Below are 25,370 nucleotides of genomic sequence, written 5' to 3' on the forward strand. Positions count from 1 at the left end.
GCGCATCACCTTATTCTCTCACTTGGAATTCAACATGAAAGATTAGCTCTGCTTGGGAATTGGCAGATGGTATCTGGAGTTTATGGATTGGGTGAGGTTATAGCCAAATTATCTTTAATGGTGATTGGTTGGAATGGTGGTTTTCAGGAGGTAGTTACTAGTTAGGCATTATGTCATGTACCCCTAGCACCTGTATTATGCATCTAACAAGGAAGATGAAATCCTCTTTCGTTTGTATTTACACGTCACAAGTTATAGTAACTATTGGTAGTTGGGACATTTCCAATAAAGGATCAACTGGGAGACGCTCCCATCATCATATTGACAAAAAATGAGTATGTACAAGGAAGAGTAGTCGGAAAATTTAGAACAACAGTTTCTGCACTTAATTTAGATGCATAAACTTCTACTGGTTCTTACAGAGTTTGGTAGGTAACACAGGAAAATGCTGACATTGAACCATTACCGTCTTACATTGGTGTGATTTTGGTAACCAGACAATAAACCCTTTTTTGTAAGTTTACCGTATTATATTAACAAGCTTGGTGATTCTTTGGTGATAAGCACACTGTCATTTGCATTGTCACCTTCAAATTTTCACAAGTTCTTGTGATTCCAAGAGTGAAAGAATCACACGTAAACTTTCCCAAACACTAGTTATTTAAAACTAAAAAGAATCACAGGCTACAGAAAAAGGTAAATTTCCCCAGTTCCGGTGATCTCTCCTTGCAAGCCTCAAAGGGTTCATGGTACAAGAAAATGACAAGAGCGACATCAAGTGAAAGTTGGAAGACTTTAAACTTTAAAGTTGAAACTGTAACTACTTGATATATGAGTAACAGCCATATGCTAAAGAATCACAACCTATGTCACCAAGACGAGGGGTGCCAGTGCGGGTGCGAGTGCCGCACATCTCAAAAAATTTAAGTGCGACGATACAGCAAAAGTATTTATTATCTCCCAGCTGAGATGAACGTGGTGCGGACACAACGCGGTGAGTTTTCTTTTCTGCCGCACCTGACTGATCACAACTGTGATTCCTGAACTTGCGACTACACGAGTACACATCAAGGTTGTAAGCCATATACTGCTTTTTAGGTGCATCTTTGAGAAAGTGATCGCATGCCATTTTTCTGTTATGACCAGGATGTCAAAACTCTTGAGCTCTCCACTCTAAAGGCCTTCCATTCTATCAATCGGTGCTCTTGTTTGTAATTTCAAATTCCAAATTGAGTATATCATGATCTTAAATTCTTGTTTTAATTAGATACTTTCATCCAAACACATTTCAGGTATACAAAGTAGTTGTGTTGGATTGGCCCCCTAAACTAAAAGAATCTCGTCCTTTTACCCTCTCTTTTCTAAACTGATGCTGAAGAACAGACAAAAAAAAATCTATTCTTTTGTCTGGTTAGGCTTCAGAGAGAAACCAGCCGATTAATGATACATCTCATAATTTCACGGACCTAAGTTGTCAAACCATTAAACAAAATCGCTAACAATAACATGAGTTGATCACATGATCGGTCGTGATTTTGAACAATGACAGGAGGGAGGGATGGAGAGAGAGAGAGAGATTTGAAACAAATAAGATGATTCTCGCACCAACACTAGTCAACCACAAACTCTCGTCTCTAAATTTTAGGTAAACGGTTCAGATACGTTCCGTAGTGTTGCTCTTGCTTTTTTTCTTTTTTCCTTTCTCTTATTTCTGCTAGATACCAAATTCAATTCAATTTTAAGTTACCATGCATTTAGCTTGTCCAAATCCTAACTGCTTACTTCACAATCAAAGTTTTACCTGTTTTGAAACTTAATTTTCATCATTTTCGTAATTAGACCAACAGAGATAAGGCTTTTACCAGAATAAAAGAGAAAGGTGTTGGAAGGCACATGATGCCGTAGAATTCAGTAGTGCTCAAATTGTTGCCAGTCCTGGTCCTTGCTTCTGCAATAGAATGCAAGACTAAAAGACAACTAATACACGTAAATCGCAGAAAACGTGATAATTTGAACGATGGAACCAACCCAGATGCCTATCACATGATAAGACTAGACGTCAAATTTCAAGGCTGCAGAATATTAATGGGAAGTTACCACCGAAAACAATCTCTGGCTTGATATATAGAGAAGACCTGTAGGGAAACTATCAAGCCCCAAGCTGACAGAGACAATAACGGGTAGCTATCGCCAACTTATGAACTCATGCACTAGTCATACAAACCCTCCACCTCCCAGACGTCTACAAGAAAATCTACCATTTCCTGTGGAAAAAGGAAAAATAAGTGTTAGTTTACTTGTGTGGTGCACCGTCCCGTGGTCCTCAGAAGTGCAAAAATATGAACATGATAGCCTTGTCCTGCCTCCATTCAGGAGAGATTCAACATGACAACAAACATCTTCCTGTGAAATGAAAATATTACTCTTCATGATAAAATCAAGACTTACAATAGGTTATAGGGCTCTATCATTTCATCAAATGCCATGCCAGAAAAGACAAAAAAATGGAAAAGGTTGCCTTGAAACCAAGAAGGATCCTCAAATGCAACAGGATTCTCAAAACACCATAGGATAACAGCCAAGGCTAAGAATTTGGGAAAGACAGGTAAATCTCTATCATATAGAAAGCACATATAATAACCAGTTTCCAGAAGATGTCAGCTTTCAAGGTGCCAATCTATTTTCCAAAAAAAAAATACCTCTCCCTCTCTCTGTGTCGCTATCTATATGTATATATATATATATATATATATAGGAAATTTGAATTGTTAGAGTCACACAACCATCTAATCAAGACCGTCCGATCCAACATGATGGATGGTTAAGAGAAAAATAAAAAGAAAAAGGTGATAGACATTTTCACTATCTAATATTAGTTCATATTTTTTTCTCCTTGTCTTTGTCTAAACCATCCATCTACTTCAAATGGATGACATTGGTTAGATGGCTAAGTAACCCTGAAAAGCTAGAGTCAACGTTCACTCACTCATACATATATATATATATATATATATATATATATATATATATATATATACCCAAGGGCTCAAACTAAGTTTCTAGAAAAGAACATTGCAGATTGAACTTATGCAGCATACTTTTGCCTATGCACTCAAGGGCACTCATAGCCTGGATAATCTTCCAAGTTCCAAGCCAGAAATTTAAGGAATGAAACATGGAAACAATGACAAACATGAGTTACACTTACTGCAAGAGTGACTGGCTGGGGAAAGGGCTTGTTTGTCCCCAATAAACTGTCATATGTTGCGTTCCAACTGTATCCAAGAAAATGTATCAGTCTATCAGATGTACAAAATTATACTTATCCCAACAATATCATAATTACAGTAGTCCATCCAAATAACACTGAAGTAAATCAACAAAAAAAAATGGCATATTCCAAATACTATCTAATTTCATTTGTCAAAGTCTTTCAATTTGAAGTTTCTCCTTGCCATTTGTTGGTCAAACTATCATTTATGGCATCTTTTAGATAAGGATGTTCAACAAGTCGGGCCAACTCGGGCTTGACTCGCACTCACCAAGTTAAACATGACTAGAGCTTGACTCGTTTAATAAACAAGTTGAGTTCAAGTTAAAAAATAGACTTGGCTAAGTAAACGAGTCAAGTTCAAGCTAGGTGAGCTCCACTTGTGTGAACTTGAGTAAAGCTCGTGAAGGTAATATCTAGAAGATTATTCACATCATCATCATAGCAAATAAGTAGTTCCACTGGTTTTTCGCCCTTGCTAGAAACCTCCAGGTTTGAGGTTCAGATCCCTTTGTTCCTCCTCTTGTAAAAGATTGATTTTTCTAATAACGGCTCGGAGCCAACTCGATCCGAGTTCAATCTTCCTTAACCTCGACCCTACCCGAGTTCGAGTTGGCTCAGCTTGGCTCAAACCCGCTCATGTGCATCCCTACTTCTAGACAAGGTGACTTGGTAGATATTTATTTGAGCTGGTTTTCCGACAAAAATTTCTGTGAGTAAAGGATTTACAGTATCTGTCGAAAAATCTGAAGAATCAAATATACATTTGTATGAAGAAATAATCAGTCTGCAATACTATCTACTGGTGAAAAGAAAGGAGATAGAGTTTGTGTTTTAGTAAAGATTGAAAGCGTAAACATATAAGGAAAGGATTCCAGAAAACTTGCAAACCATATCACTGTAATATATATTTTTGGGTGGCATTTTGCAAATGGTCAAGGCACACTGGTTTTCAAATGTCAAAAACGTTTGAGATTGCAGTCTGATCTAAACGCCAATCATATCAGGATTTTTTTTTTTTAAAGATATTTTGCTGTTACTTCAGTCTGGCTCTGAAATGTCAATGATATGAGGATAGTCTCAAAACATTGGAGATGCTGGTGACAATAGTTTGAAGTTTGAACTAAAAGAAACAAGTAAACGTTTGCAGCAAGAAGAACATTTTTCCACATCTAGCAAAGTAGAAAATGGAAAGCACAATGCCTTAGCCTTGGTTCTCGCAGTTGTGGTGGCTGCTTTTCTGCCTTGCTGTTTTTAAGCCACTCCTGACGAATTTGTGTCCACCGTAGAAGACCTGCCAAAGAACAAAACTAAATTCAGAATGGAACAAGTTGTTACAGATCTGAAGATTGCCGAATAGCCAGAAGATGACAATCATCAAACAAGATTTTAACTTGCCATGATTCACAAATTCTGTTGCATTGGAATTGCTTGGCCCACAATGGGAATCAAGTATTTGGTTTGATATGCTTATAGACGAGATGCTTCTCTGTGATTGAACACCACTATTCTCCATCTCATAAGTACTTGTGCTCCAAAAATCTTCAGATAGACCAGCCTTCTTTACTCTGCGACCCTGTATTTTTAGCCCCTTAGATGGCTCATCAACAGCAGTAATTGGAGTGGGTGTTGAACAGCATCCAAGACAACCTCTGCTCTGTTGCAAGCCAGGTACAAACCAATCAAAAGATTAGCACAAGCATTCAAAGTAGCAATATAATTATATAGCATGAAGGATCAGCCATACATCATTGATATTAGAAAGAACCACAAAACATGGAACGCAGGCAAATCCATATAGGGGCAGGCATTACCGTATCAAAAGCAATGTAAGTGCAAATATTTGAGAATCCAGCATAAAGTGCACAAAAAACAAAAAATGGTTTTGTAGGCAGGTGCAGCTGCTGGTGGCATTTTCAAAGGTTTTTCCATATACTGATACATGTTCAATTCCCATGGATCTAGTGCACCTCTTAAAAATTTCATTCTACAACAAGGGAGAAAAGAAAAGTCCAGTTGCAATTATGCAAAACTTTGTCTATTCATGGCAAAACTCAGCATGTCAAAAGTTCTCATGCTATAGTATTGTTGGCATCAGAGATGTTATGAATGTTAGCAACTAGAAAGGTCCTGTAGATAGAAAGTCAAGTGCAGGAATCTGCTGTAAAATGCTTGATGTGAGTAATCTAAGCTTTCCTATGCCACTTCATGTTAGCAAAGCATCATACTTCATCTCTATTTAGAGTTAAACATGTATCCAACCATTATCAATAAAAAAAGAGTTTGAATATTCACTTTATAATTAGTTCCAACACTCTAATACTGACGACGGCAAGAAATGACTGATTCTTGGGGTTAGGAGATCATGGCTTCATGGAATGCAACATTTGTTACATATCACTTTCTTTTCTCTGAATCACACACATGGACACCACTTTCTTTTTATTTGTTCTGTTATTCTTCAGAACGTACCTCCATTGACTTCATAATACCTTCCTTGAAGGCATCTGCTTGAACTTCAATGAACTCAATTTTTTATACTGCAGAAATTAAAATCTTAAATGACCGCAATTATGCTCGCCATAGAACTGAAAGTGGAACTCCATAATTTGCGTAGACATTGCTAGGCAGTCCAAGTTTTTGAGCTGGTAAACAAGGTGGGATAAGTCCGCTCCAAATTCTTTTGCATTCTTAAGAAAGCAAGGTCAAACAAAGCAGGCAAACATGAAAATATAAGCAAGAAGAGGACTGCAAAACGTCAGAGCTAGGAATGATGATGTCAATTTATTTTCTTACTATAGCAATCAAATGCATTCACCCAATTATGCATAGGCACATCAAAACACAAACTTCCTCATAGCAGAAGGAAACGTTTGTCCACGAACAGTAACCATGTTTCCTCAAATATATTCCTGGACTGAAATTGCATGCGTTAAATTATGTGTGGTACAGGACATGTGTAAATATGAAATTAGACTTTTAGGTACAGCATATAAAGAAAACACACAAACACGCAAGGACACTAGCACATCATACTTGCCGAGTATTGACAACCATTTCGACCATAAGTTCTCTCCCATGACAGAACTCAAAAGTTTAGTTGCCAATTAGCAAAACCAATGCTATCAGAGAGATGCCCAAGACCTAGCCCTATTATATGAATACACAACACCTGTTCTAGAAATCAAAGACATCTACATAAGAACCAACACCAACATGAACAAAGCTTATTTACATTGTTACATTAGGAGGGACTAATCAAGCGTCCATTGTACCAATAATTGCAACATAATCCCTAAATCACCAGCACTTCTCATTTTATACCGAAAAAAGACCCCAAAGCCATCGAACCGAGAGAAAACCCAGTGTATTCATTGAGACTAATTCAAGGGCAGCGAGAGAGAGAGAGAGAGAGAGAGAGAGAGAGAAGGTGGGGAGAGGAAGAGAACGTACCCCATACAGGAAAACAATTGTCGGATCCACAACACGAAAGAGCTGCGACGTAGCATCTACCTGCCTCTCTCCCCTCTACTCCTACCGCCTCTCTCTCTCTCTCCCTCTCTCTCTATCTGTCGGTGTTAAGGCTCTGATGAAACGGCAGTCCCTTCAAAACCCCACATCAGAATGCAGATCTCTTCTCCTTGCCACCACCATCCCTTCAACAACAAGAGAGGAAGATGCCCCCACCCCCTCAATCCCCTTCCCCCTCTGCCACCATCAGGACCGTTCCCCCAAAAAAAACAACAAAAAGAAATGAAGAAAAAAAAAAAAAGATCCAGTATCAGAACATCAATTATATTCCTCTAAATTCGCATGGAGACCCAAGAAACCCCAACACAGACAAACGAGCAAATCAAGAAGATCGTTTTGCAGAAGCTAAAAATAACAAATCCACGGTTTCCACCTCACCCGTCCTCTCCCTGAGGGAGCAACTCCAAAGAAGAGAGATCAGGAGGAGGCGGGGGACTGGAGGCGCCGCTGTTTTCTCTCTGCTTAGGTGTGTGCGTGTGCGCGCGCAACTACGCAACCGCTCGTTGACGTGACAACATGAAGACCTTGATGAGTTTTCCCCGACTCTTGTCCTTATCCCTTGTTAAAAAAATATCTACATATGATAAGCCAGCTTATTTGCCCTTCAACCCAAATGCGCGCTTGATTGACATCTACATTTTTCCTGTTTTATCTTTTGAAGCATAGATGTATTTAACTTCATAAGCAAGATCAAGGCCTAACGCCTTCGAATTTTTAAAGTTTGAGCTAAATGGTAAAAATGAGCCAGATGTAAAGTTCAATACCTATAATGTCAACTTAATAATTTTTGCTGACCCAGCCGCTTATATGAGGCCAATTTTTAGTTCAATTTTTTGGACATCAATTATTGAGTTGAACTATACGTTCAAGGGGCCGGAATATTAACTACAAGGTTTAATCTGTTAGCATTAGGAGGACATTTGGATAACACTAGGGATGAATGAGGCGGGTCGAATTAAAGTTTTTAATTTTTAATAGGGTTGAAATATCATTTTTCAAAATGTTTGTATAGAACAAGTGAAATTTTTTAAAATTTATATATAAATTAAAAAAAAAAAGAATTGAGGTGGGGCCATGGCCAAGCGGCCCCTACCTTGACTCCGCCCTGGATAGCACCCTTATCTTACTCAATTTCGTGAAAACTTGGTTTTGTGAAAGCTAAGTTTGTTATGCCGATCCAAGAGACATGATGAATACAAACCCATTGAGTTTTATGAAAACTTGGTTTGGATAACAAAGAGGACGTTTGGCTAACATCTTCCATCTAATTCAGTTTTATGAAAACTTGGTTGTCATTAAATCTAAGGTTTTCAGTGAGTTTTGAAAACTTGATTTATTGACTTGAATAACATATCTAAAGTTTTGAAAACTTGATTTATTTACTTGAATAACATATCTAAAGCCTGGTTTTTTATGAAGAACTTGTGAGGATCAGATTTCTGACACCCATTTAGAAACCTGAGTTTTGTTGAGACTAAGTTTCTCTGAAATCCAAACTTTGACGCGTCCAAACACTTCAAAAACTTAATTTTAGAGGCAAAATCACATTTTGCTTTCAAAATCTTACTTTAGATGTCACATCCAAACGCCTTCCGATACATTTTCCCTAAGTAAATTGTGAAGTCTGCGGCCTCGCTAGTGGCATCGTAGATTTTGACTTTTGCAGGTTTATTCAATGAGTTTGAAAATCATGCTTGTCGTCGTAAAGAGTGGTCCTTTTCCACCAGCTTTTCCATTCCAAAATGTCGTCAATTCAAAAAAGTCGGATAAATGATTTTATTTTTAAATATTCAGCATTTAAAAAAAAAAGTTGACCATATTTTTGCTAAAATGGGAAATTTACTGATAAGGGCCTACGCTGTTCGGTAAGCTTCCGACAATTTTCAAAGAAGGCGACGCACCCTTTCCCTCAGCCACTCCTTTTAAATTACTCTTCTGGTTCTTATCCTTTATAAAATTGTTAATATGCACCCTCCCCTATCAAATCATTCGCTAAACAAGACGCCAAAGGTGAGAGAGACTCATAGTCGGTGGCGAAGCTAGAAAACTGAGCATTTGTTTAAAAATACTCAAATCTGATGAGGTTCTGTTATATGGATAAGTATTTAAGATTCTCATTTAAAAATAAAAAACTTCTAAGAGACTGCTGTAGGCAACTACTTGCACCAGTCACCATGTGGCTAGACCACTGCCCAGAGTTATGCTCATGGGCTTCATTTTGTACATAATTTAGCTTAGCACGCATGAACGATGCCCATAAGTCCTTCGATGAGTGTTCAAATGGTCTGGCTCGATGCGCACCTTTAATTAGGCATAGGTTTTTGGTGCACACCCAATTAGGCATAGGTTTTGAGATGAAATAAAAGAAAGACGAAAACAAAATTCTGCTTCCCCTTGGAGTTCGAGGTTACTTATAATCTACTTCGTTGTGTTTTTGAAAATTAAGCTCTTGGGCACCTGAAAATCTCCAATTCAGAAGAGAATCATCTCTCCTTTTGAATTTGGAAACTGTTTATCAAAGAAATTTTGCAGGAAACATATGGGAGTGAAGCTTGGTCTCAATGTAGCTGAAATTGAACGAACATATTAGTGATTATATGTTTGACTAATCATCAAGTCTATGTTTCTAATATTGTTGCTAGCCACATGACTTACCTAATGAGGAGTACATAATTGTCTAACTTCCCTCTTTTTCTTTCCCTTTTTTATATTCTCAAGTTGGGGCAAAGCAGATTCAATTCTTACTAAATCATGCCAAGACTAAGAGGTGCACCATGGCCATCCACTCTGGATTTCTTTTGATTAAAGCTCCTGTTGACCTTTTCATATTTATCGTGAGAAACGGGTCAGTGTAAATAAATATCATGTAGCGTTGAAAATACGTTCCGAATTTATTATTGAAAATGGCATCCAGCTTATAAAGTTAGATCATGTTTGCATGAATTCAATCTTAGAATTGAGGTAAATTGAGATCTTAGGAACTCTCAACTCAAATCACAAGTCCACATATTTCAACAAACGCGTGCACTGTAACAAGAATTTGCAAAAAATCCGCAGCTTGATCAAACTGTGGATCTAAGATAGGCCTTATGTCAAATCCAACTTTTAAATCTAACGCCAGAGGAGCATCGTAAGTTTGACACCGGATGAATACCTTCCATCATCCTTTCATTCCTGTGGGGGTTATGTTTCTATGCTAATAGAGTGCAAGCACGATACCAATGTAAAGGTACATACGTGTTGGACCCTAGCAGAAGGAGAAGTGGGGAGGAGGAGGCTTCGGCTCTCAATAAGGGTAACAAGATGAAATATTCCTCTTGGTCACTTGAAACTCTTACATCTGGGATCCAGTACAATGAAACACTTTCTTAGAGGTTGTTTGATATGCATTCCATGTACAAAATGTCTTTTGGTGTTCTCAGCATATGCCAAACAAAAAAAAGTCCATTCTTTCAGTGGACAAGCCACATATGGGCAAGTGAGGGCAGTTGTCCACCCAAACTCACATAAATTATTTATTACATATTGATGTCACACCCTATTTTCTATTATATATTTAAGAGTCTAAGTTTTGGCTACTATACCTGTAATAATGCTCCTCAAAAAAAAAAAAAAAAAAAAAAATTACTGACTTCTTTACTGTTCTCTTCCACCGAGCTTTCTTCAAATTAGACTACTTCTTAGTGGCATAACCATATTGGGGATCAGCCTATTGGTGACTTGGTATTTAAAAAATCTAGCAGCACAAAAGTTTGGCTTTTCAGTTGGAGATAATTTTTATATACTAAAAAGCACCTGCTTACTTTTAGACTGCAACTGTTTCTGATCGAACCGCTCAAGTGAAGGCCGAAGCACCGCTCAAGTGAAGGCCGAAGCGTTAGATGATCCATTCTTCAATCATCAGAAAATTCTTTGAAAGCTTTAGATGGTCCATTCTTCAATCATCATAAAATTCCGTTCACACATCAAATGAACTCGTTTCAAAATGGATAAAATTATGCTGTGATCTATGTACATCACATCTCGAGAGATCAGAGATTTGAAAAGGGCGCTCCAGTGAAAGTCAATACATGCTAGCCATTCTCTGAAGTCGATCTCTGAGAATACCATTGTACAAAACCACCTGGTTTTCCGGCATCTTTCGGCCATGGTACGACGCTGCACCAGCTCTTGCGTGGCGTGTAGGAGCAGATTTATGGCATCCTTGTCGGTCTTCACGTTCCAATCTCAAAGCAACAGTGTCGTGCCTTCTTCTTCCGCTTCTCCTGTAACCTTCATTGTCCCCAGATGGCTCCACCACGTCTGTGGCGAACTGTACCTTTCTCACCGTCCTTGTCTTCTTTCCCCCTTTCTTGTCTGCCACAGCAAACATTTACACGTTAACAAGAAACTACACACACAGATTGAAACTGGTTTTTCCAGCCTTTAGCTTCTGAACTTTTTTTTTTCTCTCTTTTTTTTTAATTATAATTCTCTATATGGTGAAATTAGTAAAACTTTTAAAGACAGAAATACTTGTCAAACCATTTGCAAGAGAAAAAGCTTTAGGTTGTATTTAAACGACAACCTCCAAAAACAATGTTTTGTGAAAACCAGGTTGATGACAAGTAGTCATTTTGAAACCTAATGTGTATGTTTGAGTGACAAAACAAAACTAGTTTTTCGTTGATCACGTCTTTTGAAAATGTCGTTTTGTAAACCCAGTTTCGACTGTCACCTAAAAACGCCTTAATGAGACACTTGTCCCCATCTTTCTATTTTTCTATTTTCTGTCTTGTCTTTCATTTCGCTATTTTTCTGTGTTCTCTTCGGATTCTGATAACATAAGAACGCCTCTCTGCATTTTGATAAAACAACAGTGACCACCTTATATAAATTCTGCGTGAGCAAAACTCCCAGATTTAAATCTAATTTAGATACGATCATCCCATCAGCATCTGCACCTACATTGAATACTGCAATTTGTTTTTGATCGAATCAAACCCACGGATGAAGTTGATTCACCATTGCACATTGTTCATTCCTAATAATCATATCTTTATCACAAAAAACGGGGTTTTAGAATAAAGAAAGTATAGATATTGGTTCTTTATTTGAAAAATCCGGCACGCAGGTCAAGTTCTTGCGATCGAATGACCATTTTTCTTCACAGGCCATGTAGCTCTTATCTATGCAGTTTGATTTGACAAGAATCAATTGTTCTGAACATAGGAATCAGATTTTTCTTTGGGTTTAATTATCATTTCAAACTGCAGAATTATATGGAATTTCAATGACTAACAATGTACCAACGAAAATTATTATCAAATCAACTATGTATGTCGCATCCACAAGGTGAACTTCAAGCTGAGATTCAAGGGAGTGCTTGTTATGTAAGCATTTGCGGTATCCCAACCAAGAAGTCAGATGGCAGATTTATCAAACAACAGGCTGCATACATCTCTGATCATACAGGGAAGACCACTGACCTGAGAAGATCGATGGCCGACGTTCCGCAGCCTGATCAGCTTCCACCGTCCTCTTCGGACGTAAAAGCAAGAGAATTAGCGTGCCAGAGACCGCCGCAGCCGTGACCAGAACAGCTCCTTGAGAACCCACAAAGGAAGGCATCCCAGAATGCTGCAGGAGCAGACGAGAGACAACGATGAATGAGGACTTGCGTGGATAAGAAACTAGCAGTTCTTCTCAGCAGTAGAGTTCCATATAAGAAAAATTTGAGGCCCAAATCAAGCATGTTCCACCACATAGTGCCCTTACTGCCTTACATATGTCTAGATTTCTCCATTTTCCTCTCGAAAGAACCAAAAAAAGGTTCAGGGAGAAATGGGGAGTCGTGGATCACTGGCCACACACACGAGTGATTTAAAAGTATGAAGAAAATGCGAATCAGATGAGTGAAAGGTCATGGTGGGTTGCAGACAAAGGCATTTGCCACCTAGAAAGATCGAGTGGTCCAAAATCAGTTCATGTGAGTCACTCCTGGTAGCAGCAGTCCTTCATTCTGGCTCCATACAACGAATCCAAATCTCTGCGAATCAAGCAGCCTGATATTGAAGCCAGAGCTCTAACATGTGATTGTCTGCAACAATCGATCCTGACCTCTGTGCTGTAATGATCAACAGGGGAAAGAACAGAGAAATTGGAGGAGGACTAGATCTAGCGGTAGATCCAATAAACACAACCAATTTCACATGTAAGTTCTTAGATCTTCATTTTTTGGAGGTGGGTAGACCTTAAGTTTTGCCAGAACCAACTCAGCCTTACATGGAACGCCACCTGGCTTACGCCTTGCCTGCTTACTTGCCATTGATGTGAAAGGATGCACCCGCAGAAACCATTCATGGCAATGGTTGTATGTCATTTTCTTCTTCATTGTCTTCTTCTGTTTTTGGGAGTGAAATGTGAGTTGAGTCTGTTGGAAGGGTACAAAGTGGAAGGTAAGGACTTAATATAGGTTCTTTACTTCAATATCTTTTCAAAACATCTTGAATAAACTTGAAAATAATTTAGCCGGATCTGTTAAATTATATTACCCTGTCCCTGACTTAATATAGATATGTTCAATTATCAATATGATCTTGAATTCATTTAACCGGATCTGGTAAAGAAATCGGTGTACCATATATTAATCAGATCCGGAATACTTTACAGATGAATCTGAGTGCAAGTATGATGTCCGATTGAGGTAAGATAGAGAGCCAACATGGTTGCATATAAATGTCAGATCGTATGCTAGTCAAGTTTGAAAAAACAGGATCCATACCAGATTATGTAGAATGGCTGCAAACCCAATCCGTTCACATCATTATTGAGCACCCCCAGCTCATCTTTAACTTGCCTGGCTCTAGTGCACTCCTACCCACAAACAAGTCACCTATGAAGAGCTTATGAACCGACATGTGGGTAGCGATGTACAACTATCACATATAGCTCGGCTCGAGCTCAACTCGAGCTTTATGTGGTGAGCTCGAGCTCAACTCGTTTAATCGAGAGTTCGAGTCGTTTAAGCTTGTGTCCCTTAATATATATTTTTTGCTTAAAATTTTCATGTTTTTATTTAAGCCATTTTCAATTTTTGAAATTACAACAATAAGTATTAGTGTTAAACAAGCTTAATCGAGTCTAGTTCATCCAACTCGAACTCGACCTCAGTTAAGCTTGAACTCGACTTGTTTAACTTTTGAGCGGAGCTTGAGTCGAGCTTAACCGAACGAGCAGTTCAAGTTAAGCTCGAGTTGGTTCGATTGATTGAGCATTCCTACTTGTGGGTGGGCCATTCACGCACATGCAGGAGACATTTTGGTTCTCTGGCCTGCTCGTTAGGCCCTGATGTAGGATCAGCAAATTAAATGCAATGAATAATTTTTTGTCCGACTTGAATATGGTAGGAGAATTTATAGATTTAGATATTTTTCATACACATTTGTCCTTATGACAAACGACATTGAATTTGATTAGATTTGTGAAAAACTCATTTTTGACAAAATGACATTTTAAAAAGGAAGATTTTTTTGGTCTTGTCATCCAAATACACAAACCAGGCTTCACATGCTGCTTAAAGAACGAGATTTTTGAAAGACTTGATTATTATAAAATGATATTGTTTGGGAGATCATCCAAATACAACCTTTACTTTTAGGCTATACAATTCAATTTTTTATGAACGGTTCATGTTTCTAGTTGAGGTGGCATACGGTCTTTTTTTCTCTCTATAATGTTAAGAGTTGCCAAGCCTTTTGAATGTCCTATGGATGATCAAAAAATTAGAATGACGGCTGAGACTTGATCCAGGATCTTCAACTTTATACTCTGCAACAGATAAAGAGAGCCAGACACAAGGACAGATTTGGGTATTAGGAAGCATTTCTGGGCTTAAATGAGTTTGTCACAGTTCACCACCATGACTGTGTAACAGTTATTTTTATTTTCATTTTCAATCTACCGGAGATGGTCATTCCAATTGATAGATAACTTGATCCGATCAGCGTCGTGCAGTCAGCAGTCTGAGCAATTTGTTCATCTTTCAGCAGTCTGCAGTAACCAGAGAGCAAGGAAGAAAGCAAAATCGAACTACCTTTTGAAAACACTAGTTGATGAACAATACTAGAAAATTATCACCACCACAGAAATGCATGTAAATCGTGCCCTCCTACCGTAGATTTTGACATTCTCCTTGTAGTTGCGAAATAAGAATTTAGCATTCTTAGACAACTTTTTGATCTTTTTCTTAAGTTTTAGCCCTACAGTGGCAGAAACAAAAGAACCAAATGACACGGTAAGGGACTACTTAAATCTATCCTCTCTATGTTGTCAGAATCGGTGGCAAGTAGTCAGACTTGGCACCCAGAACACAAGCTTTAGTATCTGGGAAGAACTCCATGCCTGGCAGCTGAGTGACATCGCCATTGTTGGTAACTCCAACAGGATACCTGAGCAAGTGGCCAGGAAGGTCGCGGTCGAGCATGTCGCTGGAGTACAGATCCCAGTACTTGTCTGCAATTCTGTTAACCTTGCGAATGCATTCCACATTCTCTGGACGCAAAAACAGATCATCAAGCATACCGAGGTGCTCATACCATAATGCCATCCGGAAGCCGTGAATTTGTCCCCTGGATGGTCCCCGAGTTGCCAGATGGTATGGCTGGTAAGCGCCCATGGCTATCTCAGAGTCTCTAGCTCCATCCATGGACCTCTGGTTTATGTTGGCTGATCCAATGATTATGTACTCATCATCAACTATCAAGAAACAGATCAGGATATCAGTGTCTGACCCTATTATGTAACGTCATCAACTGTCATAACACCAAAAAAACTTGTGGCAAAGGAAAAAAAAATAATTTCAGAACACTTCAACCTAGAATTGGATCTCAGATGAGGAAAGCATTATTTGACAAATTCAAGACATAGAGAGTCTTTCTTCAACACCAACAAAGAACCAGATTTTTAACTTGAAAAAGTGTAAATTTTTGACATCTATGAGCATACGGTTAAGTAACATTAGACATTAGTAAGCTGCATTGCAGAGAAATGCAGATGCATGGAATTAGGCTTTGGATACCGAATGCACAGACATCAATAATTCTGAGAATTGATCCAGTCATGCTATAATGGGCATCAAAAAGTAAATTTGTGACATCCATGATCATATGGTGAAGTAATATTAGACATTAGTGAGCTGCATTGCAGAGAAATGCAGATGCATGGAATTAGGTTTTGGATGCCACATGCACAGAAATCAAGAATTCTGAGAATAGATCCAGTCATGATATAATGGGCATGAATGGATTATATAGTTTCCCATCCTAAAGCGTAAGGAAATCATAACTTCGCTCAGATTGTCAGCATAAGCTTTAGATGTAGTGACCAATAGAACAAAAGAAAGCCAGTTGAGAAGAGCAACAGAAGCTGATTTTCCAGAACATGGTTATATCTTACCGATCATCATCTTGGAATGAACATATATCATGAATCTTCTTGCTTTCTGAGCTCTAATGTAATCGGTGTCTGGCTCCGGTGATTCTTCTGGTGCATATTCACCACTCTTCTTTGTCTCTCGATTGCCGAGGCAGAAAAAAGTCAAATAATCCCTGGGATCTGCTTCAATACGCTTAGCATGTAGAGCCTGAGAAATATCCGTATACATCATCTCCATCGTCCTCCTCTGCCAGTCAAGAATTGCTTGAACAGATGCACTTTCAGGCACTCCTTCTGGCCACATTGGCAACACTACATAGACTGCAAACCGTTCTCCAGCTTCTATTTTACTCACAATCTTCAAGGAAAGTTCCTTAGGTATGAGGTGTAGCGCATCAATGTCTCCAACTTTAATATCATCTTTCTTCCAATCAAATGAGCTCCCAAGGAAGTACTGGTTTTCAATATAGATAAAACTTTTGGCTCTACGAATAGCATTGACATAAGCATCTTGGATGCTTCGGTCAATTATGTTATCCTTCCCACTAACCAGACCAGCTTTAGCAGCATCCTCAGGAGTTTCTGGAAATCCAAAAGCAGCACCTCCATCAATTGACCTGAATAACTGAACATTCCAAGTTTCTCTGTCTTCAGGGAAAGTAACTGGAGATGGTGGGATGATGGTACCGCTCATGTCTCTTAGTTCAACAAGCAAATCCTTTCCACCTTGCTTCCTCCACCTTTGCTCAAAGTTGAAGAGGACATCCCATGCAATTGGCCCTTCAAGGCGGCAATGTATGTCATGCCATGGCTCTCTGGGGCCACCCTTCTTGATCGATCCACCAGCAAAATTTGGCTGATGGAAGTCATCGTGATGGGCAGTATCCAAAGTTCTAAATAGACTGTGATACTGAGTGTCGTATCGACCATCACAGAGATCAATGCCACCAACAAAACTTACAATTCTTCTTCGCTGGCTTCGTCGATTGGGCATTGCGTGGTCCACGACCACAATTTTTTGATGGTGTGTGAACATGGTAGAGATCTGTAGATCCTGAACGATGCTTCCACCATTGTCCGGGTTTCTGGGGCACAAGACACAGTGAACATCTGAATCCTTAAAATAGTTCATTGTCTCCTCATCATGCGTAGCCATGAGCCCGTCCTTCTTGAGCAGGCCAACAGAGGTTCGGTCATCCCAAACCAGCAGCATAACTCTCACACCCTCATCGGCTTTCCTCTTGAGAAGCTGACCAAGGGTAACGTCTCCTCCAGGCTTCTGTCTCTTTGAATCTCTTATCAATGTTATCTCAGTGTAAACAGACCACCCAGTAATGTATATCAAATGCTTTGCATTGCTAATTGCGTCAAAGATATCCTCCCAACATCTGTGAGGTTCATAAAATCTCCCATTAGCAAGAGATATTTTAGGGATGAAACTATCAGGCACATGGGCGTCTTGATAAAGAGAAATTTTGCATCCTTTTCTCTGAGAAAAGAAGGTGTAAGGCACACCGGGAAAATTTGGGCTCCTTATCCCTCTTGACCAATGCCGGTCAGCAGAGATATCAAAGAATTGGACCTTAACACGGATCCTAGCTCCTCCTCCAACGGGGTCGCGTTGTTCGTTGCATAAATCAAGCCGCCTTTCTATTTCTTGGCCACTTAGGATCTCTTGTACTGGTAAATAGGCCTTTCCTATTAGTGAAGCTCCAATAGCATTTCTCTCCTTTACACTGAAGATCACATCAGCAGCCATATGTGCACAATAGATGTGAAAGGTTTCATACCAGCGAGGATTAACAGGTTCGTTCTGTAAAATTCTGGTTCTGCCAACCGTGGCTTTCTCCAAACCTATAGTTGCATAGATGTCACAACCTCCTTTGCCCAATCCAACAGTCTCTCCGATTCCTTCCACAAGCTTTAAAAGGATTCAGAGAGTAAATAGCGAAGCACAGAAAACATGAAGAGAGAAAGAAAAGGAAACGTAACATCACCATCATTATAAAGACGATGCTTCGATAGGATGATACGCAATATAATGAAACTCTCTTCAATGGTTGCATCTTAACGGAGTCTTAAGTTCTCAATTGCAATCGATGTTCAAAATGAAGGAAAACATAAATAATAAAATAGAACGAGAATCATGTAGCTATCACTCGGGGAAGGTACATAAAGTTCGGAACTCCTGAAATCACTTCTTTTATGAGGCACTGGATCGTGGACTCGGACCTTAGAATGAGAAGTGAATCAAAGTTTCAGAAGGCACATATTTTACCATGGTTAATCCTATAATTATTTTCTGTCACTATTTTTAATGCATTTGTTAATAACCATAGAGTTGAATTTCTTTATTCTTAACAATAAGAAGAAACGGTACCCTGTATACCAATTTTCTCGTATAAAAAGCTAGATCTTACTTTTGAATTTAATGAGAACAGTAGTCACGTTTCTTAGAAGTTGGGACCGAGGTGCACGTGCATGTGAGTGTCATATATGTGCGTGTGATGTTTGCTAACCATGGATTCCATTCTGTTCTAGCAGATATTTTAACTTGTCAGTTAGCAGCGGATGATTTCATTCAAGGAATTTATAATTTTAGTTTCCACTGAAATGATAAATTAAGGATGGTTGCTATTTTTACAATGATCATCCTCTTTGACTGGATTGGCGTTCTTAAAATCGTTTTCTCCTTGAATGGGACTATTTTCCATCCCGATACAAGGTCGGATTCGAGGATAAAAAAATATTTTCCATTTTGGAAAATGTATACTTTCACAAGGAATTCCGTTTTCGATTTGATTCAATCGATTCTGTGAATCGTTTTGATGGTTGATTCCGTTCGAATACCAATTTAATGACGTTTCTCAATATTTGCCATTTAAAGGTCCAAATTGTCACGAACAGGGCTAGCTAATATGCCGGACTGGAGAAAGACGAAATAATTCGATGATCTATTCATACGTAATCCACTTTTTGGAATATATATTAATCTCCAAAAAGTGAACTCATCACAGATTTACTTCGAAGATGCAGATCGTTCTAAATAGTAAATTATAGAATCAACAGCAAGATTCCACACTTCGATCGCAGAAACTGTCACAGAAACTCGAAGATCAATCCTAACTTCATTGGAGTTGGGCAAACTTAATTTGTGCAAGCAAGTCATTACCTTTCGAAGAAGCCTCGGGCCTCCGGCACCGCCCCCATGCGGCGAGAGTGAATCGGCCTCGTAGATCGTCGCGTGGAGCGTCCCATGGAGAAGGATCTTCGCCATGATCAGGTAACTGACTCTACCAGAAAGCTCCTCTTTTACAGCAAATTCGCTCTATGCAGCAGAGGAGACAGGAGATTGAAGCAGCAAACGTCAATCAGAAGATTCCAATTTCCCTCTAATGGAACGCATAATTCCGCAACCTCAGAAGGTATGAGCAGTGAAGGAAGGAAACTAAAGAAGGCTCAATGCCGACGTCCGGGGAATGGAGACCATAAAAGGAGAGTGAACTTCGGATCTGAACGGAAGGAGAGAGCTACGTTGTTACAGTTAGATGAAGGAGGGTCTTCTTCGAATGCTGCATCCTTATATACTCGCTACCACACACGTAGTCCCTCTCTACATGATATGATGCGAATTTCCTATTATGCCCTTCACATAAACCACGTACATCCTGGCATGGCACTGCTAATGATCACGGATCTTCTTCCCCATGTTTTGGATCCAAGTTAGATATCTGGATATATGATCTGGATGCAAATTAGTAGTTGGTTTGAGTTTTGCATCCGGCTTCCCACTTGAGTTGTCCAAACGTGGCAGAGTAGAAAACTTTTCCGGAGGGACACTCATTCACAAATTTTCATACTCAAAAGAGCACTCATATATATAATTGAGCAAATATTTGAAACTGTTAATGTGAAAATAAAGAAATATTGATGAAGCCGTATGCGGATCAGATTTTGAAATATGATCAGTCTGAGATCTTCCATTTTTAAACCTTTTTTAGAATCTGACCATGCATCAGATCGTGATGATATTTTTGAGTCAGCCAGATCTATGCTCTCTCTCTCTCTCTCTCTCTCTCTCTCCAATTTTAAATGTACGGATAAAAAACAACTTTGGTTTTTGGTGATAAAAATTAATATTTTTTTGTCACAAAAAAGTAAGATTCTTGATTTTCTATCCTTTAAATATTTTTAGATGTTGGGTTTCAGTTTTATTAAAGCTTAAAAATTTAGACATACCAACCTCATACATACTGTTTGGTCATGTGTAAACTTGCCAACAGCCAAGTGGATGAGCCATGTACACCATATAGGCGCACTTGAGGATGGTCTTCAATATGGAAAGGATAAACGAAGCTCAAAAAAAAAAAAAAAAAAAAAAAAAAAAACCTATGGTAAAACATTTCTCCCAGTTCATATGAACTTTTTTTTCAATGTAGTCAGCGTCCATATACAGGACGCTTTAATCTTGTCAGATGCCATGTGGCTAAAATTTAGAAATTTGTCGCTAGAGAAGTTATTGCGTTGGCATTAGCAGCAGTAAGGTGCGGTAACTGGTTGTTTCGACAACGATTGATGGCTTCTTTTAGCGACGAATTTTTTAATGTCAGCAATTTAACAAATATCTGCATCCGGCAGCATGGACTTTGTACATTTGTGTGTATATTTTCTCTTTATTCGAGAAGAAGCAAAAAGTTTAGTAGGCCCGATAAATTATGCCTTCGACACTGCTCGAAATGAAAAAGAACAAGGTTATCTGGTTTGCCAGCAACGAGTTCCCATGAAACCCACTGAAATGGAGTGTGAGTAACATCGGTTTCCATGCCTCAATATCTATACTTATGTAAAGCTAAAGAATATACTAATGAAAACCATCGTTAAGCCGAAAAGTAGCTATTGTTTCCTTAAATCATAATATCCCTTATAATACGGAGAGTGGAGTTACATAGAGGTGACCGAGCACATACACACAGATAAGTTCACACCATTCGTCCAGGGATAATAACCATTTACAACAGGCTTTGAACATGAGGGCCTTGATGCTAACTACATCTCTGTATTGACCATAGGAGAAAAAACCTAAAAAGAGAGGGAAGAAACAAAAAAGCATGATTCGTATTGCATTTTTACTTGATTCAGTAGTATAAGTGTCATGGCTCCCAAAGCTCATTTGCCCAGTTCCCTCGCTTAGAAGTTCTTATAACTTAAGAAAGCGCGAGTGAAGAAGATCCCAAGAAAAGCATCTGCAACCTGAGGTAGGGTCAGCATACATGGTAGTAAATCTCTGCAACGCAGCACTGCGGGCTTTGTGTAGAAGAAGTTACAAGTTGGTATCTATTTCATCAGAAATCTTTAGAAGATAATTAATGTCAGTTTCTGGATAGTGCTGTAGTAGCTTGAGATTGGCAATAAAATCACCCCTCAACAGCTTGCTTCTGACACATAGCAGCATAGCACAACATATGCGCAACAACATGTCCTTCAGACACCAATAAATGGGTCATGTTAAATGACAGTAACTGCATTTTCAATTTGAAGATTATGTGCACAGTTGCATGCATAAGGTCTTGTTCTAGATACCTGGACACCAGAAGGGTCACCAAGAAGAGAATCCCATATTCTCAAGATGGTTTTGAAACTGAACTCCTGGGTAAGCAACAGAGTGATCCACCTAAATGCAAAAAACTGGGGATTAACCTGACAAATGAGAGAGTTATTTTAGAAACCTATTGTATCACAAGACCTTTCTATAATGAAAATACATATAAAAACGAAAATATTTAGCAAAATTTGCATCAACTATGTTAACCAGCTATAAGGTGGAGTTTTAGACATTTTCCCTAAGCTAAAATGAATGAATTTGGCTTTCAAATGGACTTTAAATATTTTGAACGGTTAAATTGAAATGGTTTTCATACTGAAACAAAAATGTTAACCATCAAAATGTTGTACTCATGCAGAGGAACTCCTTCGCATGGCAAGAAAACTTCCTTCCCGAGGAAAGGAAACATGAATTTCATACTTAGGATTGCAAAAGAATAGACCACACATTTAATAACATCGGCATGTTTCGTTCACATTTAATAGCCTTTGGAAAGTACTTGTACTTTCAGTTACCAAGCCCTTAAATCAATGTTTCAGAAGAGAATAATAAAACAGATGTCATCAGCCAATTGCTAAGGATTACCTTTAACAGGTTGACGACAAGTGGACCAGGTTCCAAGAACGTTTTGATTTTAATAGATTAGTTTCAATTTCAGCAGACTGACCAAGTAAATCAAGGAAACTCTGACTGACGAAAAAAATGGTAAATCATGCATAGGATTTCATAAGGATATATAACTACCATATTTTTTTCCAAGCCTCCAGACAAAGCATTAGGTTTAAAAATTAAACAGTAACCATGTCTGCCCTAGTTGTAACTTAACTGGAGGAATGAATTTTACCTTGTTAACAATCACAAGATGACGCCACAGCTCTTCATCATAGGATTTAAGTAACTCTGACAAACGTGAGAGTGTAGAGTGGATACCAACAGAACTGTTGTCTAGCTGCTGACAGAAGTGATCCACTGAATCACTTAACAGTCGAACAAAACATGCAAAGCTGTCTGCTTCTGCATTTGACTGTCAATAAAATTGATGAAGACAGTTAAAAGGTGTTGGAAAGTAAAAGAGCCAGTGAGCTGGAGAACAATCAGACAGCTAAAAGTGAATAAATACCATAGGATGTGCAAAAAGAGTAATTTCTGGAAGGATGCTGCGTTTAGTCATCCTTTAGATGTTCATCTAGAGATAGTATGTTTATCTAGAGACAGTAAGCAAGCAAAGAACATAAAGAATACAACCAACTAATCAGCATGAATCACACACAAATGTATAAATACCCATATCAATAAGAATTGCATGTGTAAAAAGATCCAGTATTCCTTCCTGAAAACAAGAAATTAGTGAAAAAGATGTGATTGCTTACAGCAATTCCTTCATCAACATCTGTTCTGAAAACATAATACAGAGGAGCTAAAACCTCATTCATTCCTTGTACATAACCGATAACCGGATTCATCTTGGCAAACAAAAGAAGAATACTTCTCATTGCTTCCTGGATGAAACAGGAAGATGTCAACTGAAGGGGTTAAAGAACCAACCAGTTTTAGCAAAAAAAAAAAAATTAAAGGAATATACCTGATTCTCATGGCTAAATGAAGAATCGCCAGAGAAGAAACTCATCTCTGGGTGGGTACGAACCAGATCACGGTTGATTTGCTCTTCAATCTCTGCATACTAGGTAAAAACATCACTTTCACTTAACTTTTAAAGTTTTTTGACTAAATTACGTCATAAAGTGCTACTATGTCTGTATAAATAAATGTAGCATATTTACTTGGAAATACTTGTTCCAGACACTAGACTTCCCAACATTGAGAGGATGGTCTCCATCTGAAATTTCCTGTCTTCTAAGTGGACCATCAGTGGAATTGTCCATGTCTTGATGGCCAGAATTTGATTCTTCTTCCAATCTCCTAGTTAATTCAGACTGCCTAGACATAATGAGAATGTAAATTGCAGATGGACTTGTAAATGATTCGTAAATAGCAACATTCTGAAACTGAAGCTGCAGTCTGTTTTATAAATCAACAAAAGTGTGTGTTGCAATGTCATACAGGGCTCAATAGAAGATCAGCTTTTAAGGCAGCATACTTTGCTCTGTTTTCTGCCAGTTCCACCTCCCATAAATCTCTTTCAACTGGCAAATAACCTAGTAGAATCTAACCATAAAAGAAAGAGATAAGTTAGCTGACACGAGCATCCACTAAAAGCAAGATCATTGATGTCCAAAATTGAATGACTTTAGTAAAATATTAGCTGTTCGGTTGTATACTCTACAAAAAAATTTATACCTAAAAAATCATGTTCAAAATATAAAATACAGCAAAATATAAAATACAGCATGTACAGAAACAAACGGGTCATAGTCACTTTGTCCCTTTGAAGTTGCTAATCATCCTTTTTGACCTGAAATAAGTTGTTGCATAGTAGCCTAGCCAAAAAGAAAAGTCATAATTGATCAAGGCTTACCATCTAGACCAGATCCCTTATTTGACTTTTCTACGACATATCAATACAATCTAATGTGAAAAACGTATTTTCCAATATTACACATCTTTGTCAGTAAATGCTGCAACTCAATACAATGAAGCTTTACCTTCCATGTTGTTGCCCGCAGCCTGCCTCCATCTGGAATACCAGATTTAGCAATTCTTTGCAGCACATCTAAGCGTATAACCTCTCTGGAAAGCTTCAACAAGTGAAAAGAAACAAAACCTTCAAAGACCAAATAGTAGGAACCACATAAATCATGCAAAATGCAAGACCACGGAAGCAATTTCAGTAGTCCGTCGAGTTCATTAGATGCACCCATCAACCAAGGATGAATGGATATATATTATGATAAGGAACAAAAAAAAAGGGGGAAATTTCTTGGGAACTCTGACCTCGAATTCTAAGTCCGACAGCTTTGCTTCTTCAGCCATGGAAATGGGCACCGGCGGAGCAGCCTCCTTCGCTAACCTTTCTTTGCGCACGTTCTCGTCCGCTTGTGCTTTAAGGCATTCTTCTTCTTCCTCATACTCTACAGCCTTTCTCTCCTTTCCCAACTCTGGATCGTGCCATTTTATCGGCACAAGCTCCTCTGTGGACTCAAACTGTCCATCGCTGAGATGATCGTCATTGTTTTCATTGGTAGCTATGGCAGAAGAGTCCCAGAAACCCGATCCTCCAAGCCAATCTGGGACAGCTCGTTTGATCTGGGGTGGATTGAGCTTGGGCCTGAACATCGTCGATGATACGAAACTCTCATCCTCGAGGAAGAAACGGGAGAAAGTTGAGAAAGAGAGAGAGAGAAAGAGCGGGGAGTTTCCCTCGCTCCTCAGACTGGTAGGCAAGACAGACCGTTGGGAATAAAATCTAGTTGATTTATAAATTATAAGTATCCCAATATTTGGAAAATTATAAATAATGACTTAAATCAAATTTGTAATTCATAAAACAGCCATAAATAAAAACTCAAAAAATACACTAAAAAGATATTTTACTTTAAAAATGCTTTAATAAAGAGTTTTCAATCTATGTTTTGTTTGTTAGTCTCTTCGAGA

At 38.6% G+C, this 25,370-nt stretch overlaps 4 protein-coding genes across 5 annotated transcripts; all 4 read right to left on the minus strand.

The window, feature by feature from the left end:
• Nucleotides 1-1,880: 1,880 nt before the first annotated feature.
• Nucleotides 1,881-7,337, minus strand: LOC116256707 (uncharacterized). The gene is made up of 6 exons (XM_031633125.2): nt 7,181-7,337; nt 6,725-6,979; nt 4,670-4,923; nt 4,475-4,565; nt 3,209-3,275; nt 1,881-2,264 (listed from the first exon to the last, which is right to left on the minus strand). The coding sequence occupies exons 2-6, from the start codon at nt 6,778-6,780 to the stop codon at nt 2,211-2,213; spliced, it is 522 nt and encodes a 173-aa protein (XP_031488985.1). The 5' UTR covers nt 6,781-6,979; nt 7,181-7,337; the 3' UTR covers nt 1,881-2,210.
• Nucleotides 7,338-10,767: 3,430 nt separating this feature from the next.
• On the minus strand, nt 10,768-13,201 carry LOC116255686 (uncharacterized). The gene is made up of 3 exons (XM_050078383.1): nt 12,738-13,201; nt 12,271-12,421; nt 10,768-11,158 (listed from the first exon to the last, which is right to left on the minus strand). The coding sequence occupies exons 2-3, from the start codon at nt 12,410-12,412 to the stop codon at nt 10,866-10,868; spliced, it is 435 nt and encodes a 144-aa protein (XP_049934340.1). The 5' UTR covers nt 12,413-12,421; nt 12,738-13,201; the 3' UTR covers nt 10,768-10,865.
• A 1,684-nt stretch (nt 13,202-14,885) lies between these two features.
• Nucleotides 14,886-19,743, minus strand: LOC116255657 (phospholipase D alpha 1-like). The gene is made up of 3 exons (XM_031631547.2): nt 19,389-19,743; nt 16,238-18,137; nt 14,886-15,538 (listed from the first exon to the last, which is right to left on the minus strand). Exons 1-3 carry the CDS (start codon nt 19,491-19,493, stop codon nt 15,105-15,107), a joined length of 2,439 nt encoding a protein of 812 aa, XP_031487407.1. The 5' UTR covers nt 19,494-19,743; the 3' UTR covers nt 14,886-15,104.
• Nucleotides 19,744-21,093: 1,350 nt separating this feature from the next.
• Nucleotides 21,094-25,152, minus strand: LOC116256883 (uncharacterized). Of its 2 annotated transcripts, none has more exons than XM_031633421.2 (9): nt 24,711-25,152; nt 24,422-24,514; nt 23,917-23,984; nt 23,600-23,756; nt 23,401-23,499; nt 23,189-23,317; nt 22,663-22,842; nt 21,797-21,913; nt 21,094-21,695 (listed from the first exon to the last, which is right to left on the minus strand). In XM_031633421.2, the coding sequence occupies exons 1-9, from the start codon at nt 25,050-25,052 to the stop codon at nt 21,537-21,539; spliced, it is 1,344 nt and encodes a 447-aa protein (XP_031489281.1). In that variant the 5' UTR covers nt 25,053-25,152; the 3' UTR covers nt 21,094-21,536. The 2 variants fall into 2 exon arrangements, with proteins under 2 accessions (XP_031489281.1, XP_031489280.1); XM_031633420.2 differs by having other exon boundaries at nt 23,600-23,752; nt 23,880-23,984.
• Between the last annotated feature and the right edge of the window lie 218 nt (nt 25,153-25,370).

Source organism: Nymphaea colorata, chromosome 6 (assembly GCF_008831285.2).
Source record: "Nymphaea colorata isolate Beijing-Zhang1983 chromosome 6, ASM883128v2, whole genome shotgun sequence".
In the NCBI taxonomy this organism is placed as follows: Eukaryota; Viridiplantae; Streptophyta; class Magnoliopsida; order Nymphaeales; family Nymphaeaceae; genus Nymphaea; species Nymphaea colorata.

Coding starts and splice junctions, on each gene's coding strand:
- LOC116256707 (XM_031633125.2), bottom strand. CDS start 6,780: ATGCTACGTCGCAGCTCTTTCGTGTTGTGGATCCGACAATTGTTTTCC. Junction 4,924..6,724: donor CAATTGTTTTCCTGTATGGG/GTACGTTCTCTT, acceptor GCAACAGAGCAG/AGGTTGTCTTGGATGCTGTT. Junction 3,276..4,474: donor CTGCGAGAACCAAGGCTAAG/GCATTGTGCTTT, acceptor TCTTGGATACAG/TTGGAACGCAACATATGACA.
- LOC116256883 (XM_031633420.2), bottom strand. CDS start 25,052: ATGTTCAGGCCCAAGCTCAATCCACCCCAGATCAAACGAGCTGTCCCA. Junction 23,985..24,421: donor TGCGGGCAACAACATGGAAG/GTAAAGCTTCAT, acceptor TTTTATGGTTAG/ATTCTACTAGGTTATTTGCC. Junction 23,500..23,599: donor TCTGGAACAAGTATTTCCAA/GTAAATATGCTA, acceptor GTTTTTACCTAG/TATGCAGAGATTGAAGAGCA.
- LOC116255686 (XM_050078383.1), bottom strand. CDS start 12,412: ATGCCTTCCTTTGTGGGTTCTCAAGGAGCTGTTCTGGTCACGGCTGCG. Junction 11,159..12,270: donor TCGGCCATCGATCTTCTCAG/GTCAGTGGTCTT, acceptor TTGCTGTGGCAG/ACAAGAAAGGGGGAAAGAAG.
- LOC116255657 (XM_031631547.2), bottom strand. CDS start 19,493: ATGGCGAAGATCCTTCTCCATGGGACGCTCCACGCGACGATCTACGAG. Junction 18,138..19,388: donor GCCCGAGGCTTCTTCGAAAG/GTAATGACTTGC, acceptor ATCCTTTTAAAG/CTTGTGGAAGGAATCGGAGA. Junction 15,539..16,237: donor TCATTCCAAGATGATGATCG/GTAAGATATAAC, acceptor GTTTCTTGATAG/TTGATGATGAGTACATAATC.